Raw genomic sequence first — 10,223 nt, 5'->3', positions numbered from 1 at the left:
TCGCTTACCATCAGGTGAGCCGTACGCTTGTTTGCCGACCTGGTGACATAAAATATATATATAAGTAGTGCTTATGAAGCGTAATTAAGATCATATTCCCGGTAAACTGTAAACGCGGTGGCAGCTACAACCAGTGACAACTCTGTACGCGTGTACGCTGGAGTGCGACAGGCGCTCCCTCGGAAACTGTTAATTGGGCGCTCAGCTTCCGCTTACTAAAGAACACTGCCTACTGCCGAGAGAAATCTGCTCTGGTTTATTTGAAGCCACGGATGATGGAATCTTGTCAACTCTCGTAGTCAAGAATACCCGGTATGATGTCAGGCCGAGATGTAGAGTTCTTGGGAGTCTTTGAGGGTAAAAAGTGTTAACTTAAAAATATCTTTTGAACCTGTAACTAACTATTATACTTTTGACCAATAAAAAATACTGATATTGAAAATTAAATGTTCAATTCTGTTTCAAAAATATGCCTGTAATCATAATTTCCTTAAGATTTTTAAATTACCATAAAAATACCTTATCGATAAAAAAAATTCTACATTCTGTCTTCAATCTACACAGTTAGCGAAGAAGTTTACAGATAAAACAATCTCTTTTAAAATTAATACAATTTTTGTTTCTCTATATTTGTATGTACTCGTATAAGTATGATTGAAAAAAGAATGGAGTCATTTTGTGCGTAAGAGTACACGGTTGCATATTATACGTAAATATGTATGTACATATGTCTATATCAATACATAGTATAAAACAAAGTCGCTTTCTCTGCCCCTATCTATGTATGCTTAAATCTTTAGAACTACGCAACGGATTTTGATGCGGTTTTTTTAATAGAGTGATTGAAGAGGAAGGTTTATATGTATAATACATGCATAATATAGCAGAGGAATACTGATAGTTTTTGCAATCGTGCGTAGCCGTGTCGCTAGTATGAACATAAATAAGTACTATTACTGGAAGTATTCTCACCTGTACAGTGATTTATCTCTACGACACACAGTTGATACTTTCATTTGACTGTATTTAAGGTTGATTAGAGAACGAGTCACGACTGCAAGTTTGACGACTGCACCGTAATGAAATTAACAAAACAGCGTAGACGCAGACCAGTACACACACACACAGTACACACACACACACAGTTCAGACACAGTCACAGTTTCTCACTGTACGTCGTCACAATATACGAATGTGAACAGATAACTTTTGTCTAACAATAACTCCACGTGGAGATGCTTTCACTCCGACGTTAACGTCCTTTATTACCGTCACACTGATTAATTTGTTTTTATAATTATTATATTTAACACAATAGATTTATCTGTGTAGTTTATATTTCCATTTTATTCGTTCGAATAAGTGCTGTCGATTTGTTTAAAACACTATAAGTCAGGAGAACTAGTGTGTGTTAATTATTTATTGTATCTTAGCTTTGCCTGCGGGTTCGTCCGCGTGGAATTTCAAAAAATAGTTATTGTTAAGTTCGCAGAGTTATAAAATAAAATAAAAAATTTAAAATAAAGGCCTAAGTTTTTTCTTTTAACATCAGCTGTCAGTGGAAGTCCCGTCAAAATCGGTCCAGCCGTTTCAGAGATTAGTCGGAACAAACAGACAGACAGACAAAAATTATAAAAAAAAAATTTGATAGATGCCTTGGAGAGCACTTTAAGCCGTCGGTCCTGGTTGTTATCATGTACACTTGATAGCGATCGTTACTTATAGTAGGGAATATATCCGCCAACCCGCATTGCAGCAGCGTGGTGGATTAAGCTCTGATCCTTCTCCTACATGGGGAAAGAGGCCTATGCCCAGTAGTGGGATTTTACAGGCTGAAGCGTATTTCAACAAATGGTCCCTCATTACTAAAAGGCTAAGAACCACTGTACTAAAAGATTATAATAAACAAGGAGACCAACAATTGTATATAACTTGTGTGTGTCGTGTGGCCAGAGTGGGGCTCGTGCGCGGGCTCGTGCGCGCACGGCGGCCGGTGCGTGAGCGGCGGCGCGGCGGGGGCGGGCGGCGACGTGGTGGGGGCGGGCGGCAACGTGGTGGGGGCGGGCGGCGCCTGCGCGTGCGCCGGCGCGTGGGGCGGGCCGCGCTGCCAGCACTACGTGGGCTACGACCACGCCTGCGACCACGCCGCCTGTCCCAAGGACACCGTCTGCATCTGGAGACCGGCCAGTGAGTAGCAATGATGTCACTTGAGCATGCGCTGTTTACATTGAAGGAAGAAAAATATATCATTGTAAAGTACAAAAGAGTGAGAAATAAATTAATGAGATTTGTAGACGTGTATTGCCGTTATATCGACCTTTTAACAGTTTCGAACACAACGTACAGAAGTCCTTATCTATGAATCTGGATTTTTTTATAAATGTTTAGTTTGTTGAATTGCCTATGTGTAACAATAAGTCTCCCCGGCTATTAGAGAAGATGCCACTTCGACACAATAAAAGATTCGTAAACGAAACTTTCAGCAAATATACCCTCTCATTCGTTCTGACTGATAGTTGTAATGTTCGATACAGTAATGTATAGTACAAATGTTGATGTATATAAAACAGTGTGCACGTATTGGCAGGCAACCCCGCGGAGCCGGGCACGCCGTACTGCGTGTGCGCGGAGGGCGGGCGGTGCGCGGAGGGCGCGGGGGCGGGCGGCGCGTGGGGCGCGGGGCTGCTGGCGCTGCTGGCGCTGCTGGCGGCGCTGCTGGCGGCGCTGCTGGCCGCCGGGTACGCCGTGCACCGGAGGCGCCAGTGAGTAGCCAGCGCCGGGGCTCTCGGGGAGGGAACTGCCTCGACTGTTGCGGGCAGTCCCGGGCTGGGCGGTAGGGGCGAGCGCGCCCACGACGCTTCTGGTGTTGCAAGCTTCTCTAAGTTACTTATACAGTTGCGGTCACTGCTTGTTTGTCGACATAGTCATATAAAAAAAGGGAAACTTCCATAATACCATTTCCCCCGCTAATCTACATCACTGAACAATACGTCGATTGAATGATTGACTAGTTTAATGGCTTTGGAGCACGATCACGCAATACGTCTGTCACGTCTGTGGCACGTTTATTGCAATTAATATAAATAGCGATAGCGACAAACGTTGTCAAAATTGGAATAAAACTATTATAATTAACATTTCGATTTCAATAAATAATATGTATACATTTTTTTATATGAAACGTATTTCTCGGCACTCGATATTGATTTAATTATATTTAATACCGATACAAAACCAGTAGATATAACTACTGACAGAGTATTTCCTTGTTGAGCAATCTTTTGTTAGCCGTAACAACTGTAGTACAAACACCAAGATTACCTTGTAATCTGACGTATATACTGAAAGTGTGGAGGTTGGTTGAACGCGCTAATATTGGAAACTTCTATATCGCGTTGACTTTTTTTTCGTTTTACCGTTCTACTAGATTTTTTTTTAATCTAGGTATTCTGTTCGATGAAGGACGTAGGCTAATTTTATTTTATACGTCACGTGATAACTTACAGTGGCGAAGCAGAGGCCAGAAGCGTCAAAAGTGTCGTCAGTAATAAGTATGTTTATGCGTTAATTTAACTTTATTTATTTAATCGGTTTATTGTTATTAGAACTTGTCAAAAGGCAAGGATACTGCCGGAATCTAAGTCTGTCTTCCTATTGACATGTATTATAGACCCTTTAGCTGTATGAGTTTGTGTATGTAGAGCTTAAGTAACAGTGGTGTGTCTTCTGTTCCAGCGGAGCGTTTGTGCACGCCCGCCTAGCGGAGGGCGCGGAGGCGCTGGAGATCAATAACCCCATGTACCTGGCCGGGGACGACGACCGCGACCCACCCGACAGCGACGCGCGCCGGCCCGCCTCCGTGAGTGACGCTAGTCTCACCGCACACGACACGAGGGCACTCGAGCACACGGGGCACTAGGTGGCACACTCGAGCACACGGGGCACGAGGCGGCACACTCGAGCACACGGGGCATTAGGCGGCACACTGAAGCACACTGGGAAACTAGGCGTCACACTCGAGCACATGGGGTACTAGGCGGCACACTCGAGCACACGGGGCACTAAGTGGCACACTCGAGCACACGGGGCACTAGGCGGCACACTCGAGCACACGGGGCACTAGGCGGCACACTCGAGCACACGGGGCACTAGGCGGCACACTCGAGCACACGGGGCACTAGGCGGCACACTCGAGCACACGGGGCACTAGGCGGCACACTCGAGCACACGGGTTACTAGGCGGCACACTCGAGCACACGGCGCACTAGGCGGCACACTCGAGCACACGGGGCACTAGGCGGCACACTCGAGCACACGGGGCACTAGGCGGCACACTGAAGCACACTGGGAAACTAGGCGTCACACTCGAGCACATGGGGCACTAGGCGGCACACTCGAGCACACGGGGCACTAGGCGGCACACTCGAGCACACGGGGCACTAGGTGGCACACTCGAGCACACGGGGCACTAGGCCTCACACTCGATTTTGAAATGTTTGTTTTTTTTTTATAATAAAAAAATGAGCGGAAGCAAATCTACGAGGCGTGTGTAGTTGTACAAACTACTCGCCAGTCGTCACTTGCTCTACGTGTTAGAAGTTGATCAAAATATGTAACTGTAACAATATTGTTACGTGTTAGGGTTCGAAGGATTTGGAGAAAAAGACCTGCTGACTCTTTTTAAGACTTTATTCACTAGCACTAGGTCCAACACAAAGCACTAGGTTCAAACACTAAGCACTAAGTTCAAACACTAAGCACTCACAATGTCCTCAGTCGTAGCCAATGTCGTAGGTTTCGCTGGTACCACTCTTGATCACTAGTTTTCACTCTTGAAGTCGCCTCGAAGATCGCTCAAACTGAACTGTACTCGCTCGCCTCCCTGCGGCTATTTATATCGGCCGACACGAGGCCCAGACCATTCTGGAAAGTTCGCGCATGTGCCCGGTTTTCGAGACTATACTTCTACAAAGTTCCACAGTAGTTCCTCTAACGCCATCTAGTATTGAGTAGAGAGTTTCATGCGGTCTCTGTCTTTGTGTGGTTTCAACGGTTGCCGCTAGATGGCGCTAGTTTCTTCGAGTGTTCGTAACACTACTCCCCTCTTAGAGATGCTCGTCCCGAGCATCGTTGTTACTGCCATGGTAACGCGCCAAACGGTCTAGGTGTACCACTTTGAATGCCCCTCTTGGTTGCTTTTGAATCCTGTAAGTCACATCATTCAGTCGGGTAACCACTTTGTATGGACCGTCCCACTTGGTCTGTAACTTTGGAGATTTCCCTTTCCGGCGGGTTGGGTTATGCAGCCACACCAGTGACCCTTCCTTGAAGCCGCTCGTGTTCGATTTCCGGTCGTATCGGGTTTTCATGTTCTCACTTGACTGTAAACCATTTTCCCGAACCAAGGCGTGTATATAGCGCATTTTTTCCTTTAAATCGCTGACATAGTCTTGTACGGTATTTGATTCCTCCGGTGACCCTCCAGTCAATAGGTCTACTGGTATTCGTAATTCTCTACCGTAATTGACATACGCCGGGGTAGCTTTTATGCTCTCATGCTCGGCGGTTCGGTACGACAGAAGGAAGAGCGGTATATACTTGTCCCAATCTTTTTGTTTGTCGTCTACCAATTTCGCCAAATGCCTCTCAAGGGTCTGGTTAAATCTCTCAGCCATTCCATCAGACTGTGGATGGTACGCGGTGGTCCTCGTCTTATGCATGCCCAAAATTCTGCATACTTCCTGGAATACTTGCGATTCGAAGTTCCTGCCCTGATCGGAATGAATTTCTAGAGGCACGCCAAAGCGACATATCACTTCTTCGACTAACTTAGAAGCGACTGTTGTAGCTTCTTGGTTTGGTATGGCGAACACTTCGGGCCATTTGGTGAAGTAGTCCATGACGACCATAAAGTACTTGTTTCCCGATTCCGTTACAGGAAATGGCCCCGCTACGTCAACTGCAATTCGTTCCCACGGTGCACCGACGTTATACAACCGCAGATTCCCACGGCTCCTGGTCTGTGGTCCTTTTACAGCAGCGCAAGTAGTACATTTGCGGCACCAATCCTGTACATCATCACGACAATGCAACCAGTAGAATCGTTCTCGAACTTTTGTTAACGTCCTCTTGACACCTAGATGACCTCCTGATACGCCATCATGTATTTCACGGAGAACATCTGGTACTCTCGTTCTTGGGACAATTATCTGAAGGTGGAACTCTCTGCCGTTAGTCTTCTCCCATTTCCGGTAGAGTATTCCGTTTTGAAGTATCAGACTGTCCCATTGAGCCCAGTACGCCTTAGTAACAGCGCCAGTGGGCGCAACCTCACTCCAGATTGGTTTTACGTCACCCCGTTTCTTCCATGTGATGATGTGACGAAGGTCGTCATCTCTTTCTTGAGCTTCCCTCATAGCATCATTCTCCCAGATACCCAAAGGACTTGCTCTTGTTAGCTTTAATGCTACTTCATTAGATTCTTGCTTAACACAATGTTTGCAGTCTTCCGAACACGGTCTTCGTGAGAGTGCGTCGGCATTCCCATGCATTTTTCCGCTGCGGTGTTCCGCCTTGAAGTCATACTCCTGAAGCTGCTCAATCCATCGAGCTACTTGACCTTCTGGGTTCTTGAATTGTAGTAGCCACTTCAAGGCCGCGTGATCAGTTCGCAGTAAAAACTGTCTGCCGATGAGATATTTGTTGAAATGTTGTAGCGTCTTTACAACAGCCAAAAGTTCTCTTCTTGTCACACAGTAGTTTCTCTCTGGCTTGGATAAAGATTTGCTGAAATATGCAATAACTACTTCTCTTTCACCCTGTTTTTGAGATAACACCCCTCCAATGGCCGTGTTGCTTGCATCCGTGTCGACTATAAATCGACCTTCGGTTTGTGGATATCCCAGGATTGGTGTTTCACACAGATGTTTTTTTAGTTTCTGAAAAGAATCTTCACAAGTCCCATCCCAACTAAATTGTCGTTTATCTTCTGTCAGCCGATGTAATGGCTTGGCTATCTCTGAGAATCCCTTAACAAAACGCCTGTAGTATGAGCACAGTCCGAGGAATGCCCGCACTTCGGTTTTGTCCTTAGGGGTAGGCCATTTTTGGACTGCTTCCAGTTTCTCCGGGTCTGTCTGGATTCCATCACTGGAGATAACATGGCCGAGATAACTGACCTTATTCCTGAATAAACAACACTTTTTCGGGTTCAACTTTAATTTGGCCCCCTCTATTTTAGCGAAAACTCGCTCCAAGTTTTGCAAATGGTCCTCGAAGTCACGGCCGACAATGATGACGTCATCTAAATAGACTAAGCAAGCCTCTCCAACTAAGCCTGCCAGTACACACTCCATGAGTCGCTCGAATGTGGCAGGTGCATTGCACAATCCGAAGGGCATGACTTTAAATTGCCATAAACCTTTACCGGTCGAGAAAGCTGTCTTCTCCTTGTCTTTTGGATGAATTTCCACCTGCCAGTATCCAGATTTTAGATCCAGGGTTGAGAACCATTTCATGCCACTCAGGGTATCCAAAGTGTCGTCAATTCGAGGTAACGGGTAACTGTCCTTCTTAGAGACATCATTGAGACGCCTATAGTCCACACAAAATCTCGTGCTACCATCTTTCTTTTTCACCAATACAACAGGTGAGCACCACGGGCTTGCAGACGGTTCAATAATTTTATTCCTTCTCATGTCCTCCAAAAGGCCTTCAACTTCTTTTTCCTTTGCGATTGGTATCCGTCTTGCTCGTTGACGAATTGGTCTCTCGCTTCCGGTATCTATCCTGTGCTGGACCACCGACGTTCTTCCAAGGTCCCCTTCGTGACTGGAGAAGATATTCGCGTAGCGCTGTAAAAACTTCTTGGCTTTCATGCTCTGCGAATAAGTAAGATTACTCTTGCAGTCATCGAGTAGCTCAGTCACTAATTCGTAGTTGTTGCTCTTTGCCAAGTCTGCGCCTGTCATCGAACTACACTTTTTCATCCAGACAACTTCTTCACATTTTCCAATGACGTCACCTTTGTTCAAGCAGATGTCGCGATCATCAAGGTTCAAAACCTTGACCACAGCGTTACTGCTTCCACTAACAAGGGTTCTCGCCGTCATCAGTTTTTGCGCCGATGTCTTGGTAGGTGTGTCTTCGATCAACACGCATCTGTTTGACTTTTTCCTTCCAGTTGTCGGTAGTTTCACCAACACCCGAGCTTCCGCTCTTCCAGGTATAATGACTTTCTTTACACATGCAACTTTCCCGCAAGCACCGCCAAGAATGAAGATTTCTTCTTCACCACACTTGAAAACTCCGTCAGTGACATTAATTCTGCAGTTGTGTTTCTTCATAAAATCCAAACCCAAGATGCAATCATCCATAATCTCAGCCACGATAACGTTATGAGAGTATGAGGACCCCCCTACATACATCGTAACTGACATTTCTCCCAGGACGGGTATTGGCTGACCGGAGGCCGTAAGAAGCCGACAGTTAATTCTCCTCTTGTGTCCCCTTGCGGCTTTTACCAGCTTTGGGTTCACTATTGTTCTAGAGGCTCCTGTGTCTAGAGTCATTTTGCAATCCGTCCCGTTAATAGTCCCCTGAATCGCAAGACTATTCCCGCTGCATACCTGGGAGATAACAGTTATTGGGGCTTCCTCCGCGTCAGCCAGTACTCGCCCCTTAGTCCTGGCTTTTATTCGTTTCCCTGCTCCCGGGCAGGGGACGAAGCCCCTTGTTTCTTCAGCTCCTCTATTTGTTCCTCGATCCTTTTCATCCTCGCTATCTGGGTCTCCTTCTGTGGGCAGTTGAGCTGAAGATGGCCCCTTTCGCCGCACTTGTAGCACATGACTCCATAGCTTTTCTTCGTAGGAGCCTTGACCTCCTTAACTTCCTCAGAGACCTCGCGGATCTTATGGGTCTGCCGTATGTCATGGCGAACAGCCTCTACCTCCAAAGCATGCGCCAATGCTTCCTTTAACGAGGTATGGTGTCGAAGTCTCACTGCAGCTCTGACCTCCAGGTCTTTGATTCCGTCAACAAATGCTTGAACAATATTCGTGTCTACCATCTTGGATTCGGCTCCTGGGTGTGCCTTCCTGACGAGTTTTTCAATTTCCAACGCCCATTGTTGTAGCCCTTCTCCTGAGCGTTGGACTCTGTCACGCAGTTGGGCACGGAACACGTGTTCCAGGTGTCGCTCTCCGTATCGGGATTCAAGTGCCTCCATCAAGCCGTGGAACCCGTTTCCTGTATGTGGCAGTGCTTCCAGAACCGACAAAGCTTGCCCTCTGAGCGCAACAGTGAGAGCGGTCAGGCATTGCTCTTCCGTCCATCCGTTGGCAGTAGCAACAGTCTGGAATTGTTGACGATAAGCGTTCCACGGAGTAGTGCCGTCGTACGGAGGCACTTTCACTCTCGGTCCTTGCACCACTCCGGTACTTCCACTAGACATCGCGACTCCCGTGGTTTCAAGGCGCACTACTTTCTTCTGTAATTCAGTGAGGCCGATTTTCACATTTTCAACATCCAATCCTAACCCGGTAACTCGTTCTTCCACTACGTCGACATCTTTTCGAAGCTTGGTCACCGCGTCACTAACATCTTTTACAGCCCCAAGCGTTTTTTCTTGGAGCTCTTTTTGTTGCTCTTGTAATTCTTGTAAAGCACCACGAATTTCAGCCTTTTGTTGCTCTTGTGATTTTTGCAAAGCACCACGAATTTCAGCCTTTTGTTGCTCTTGTGATTCTTGCAAAGCATCACGAATTTCAGCCTTTTGCAGCTCCATTAATTTAATTAAACTTGCTAATTGAAGAGCCACTTGAGAGTCTGTAGAAGTTACGGTGTCACTGGTGGGCGCGGTAAGGTGGACGGGTCCGGTGGGCGGGGCCTGATACAAAGTGGGCGGGGCCTGAGCCTGAGTGGGCGGGGCCTGCGCCTGAGTGGGCGGGGCCTGACTCGGAGTAGGCGGGGCCTGAGCCTGAGTGGGCGGGGCCTGAGCCCGAATGGGCGGGGCCTGAGCCCGAGTGGGCGGGGCCTGAGCCCGGGTGGGCGGGGCCTGGTGGGCGTGGTCAGTGGGCGGGGCATGATAGGCGGGGTCAGTGGGCGGGGCTTGGTCCACGGTGGGCGGAGCTTGGTCCCCAGTAGGTGTGGCCTCCGCAGCTCGTTGCGCCCTTGTCCTGACGCCCTTGACGTCCTTAAAGTCTTCTCTCGGAGTCAATGGCATC

The 10,223-nt window shown here is 47.4% G+C and overlaps 1 protein-coding gene across 1 annotated transcript; it reads right to left on the bottom strand.

Annotated features, from left to right (window-relative positions):
• Positions 1–7,012: 7,012 nt before the first annotated feature.
• LOC123665542 lies at positions 7,013–8,345 on the bottom strand. Its single transcript, XM_045599833.1, has 2 exons — positions 7,712–8,345; positions 7,013–7,185 (listed from the first exon to the last, which is right to left on the bottom strand). Exons 1-2 carry the CDS (start codon positions 8,343–8,345, stop codon positions 7,013–7,015), a joined length of 807 nt encoding a protein of 268 aa, XP_045455789.1.
• Positions 8,346–10,223: the final 1,878 nt, after the last annotated feature.

The sequence above is a fragment of the Melitaea cinxia genome, chromosome 24 (genome assembly GCF_905220565.1).
Source record: "Melitaea cinxia chromosome 24, ilMelCinx1.1, whole genome shotgun sequence".
Classification (NCBI taxonomy): Eukaryota; Metazoa; Arthropoda; class Insecta; order Lepidoptera; family Nymphalidae; genus Melitaea; species Melitaea cinxia.
Note: the sequence above shows the minus strand (reverse complement) of the source record. Positions and strands in the feature narration are given on the sequence as shown.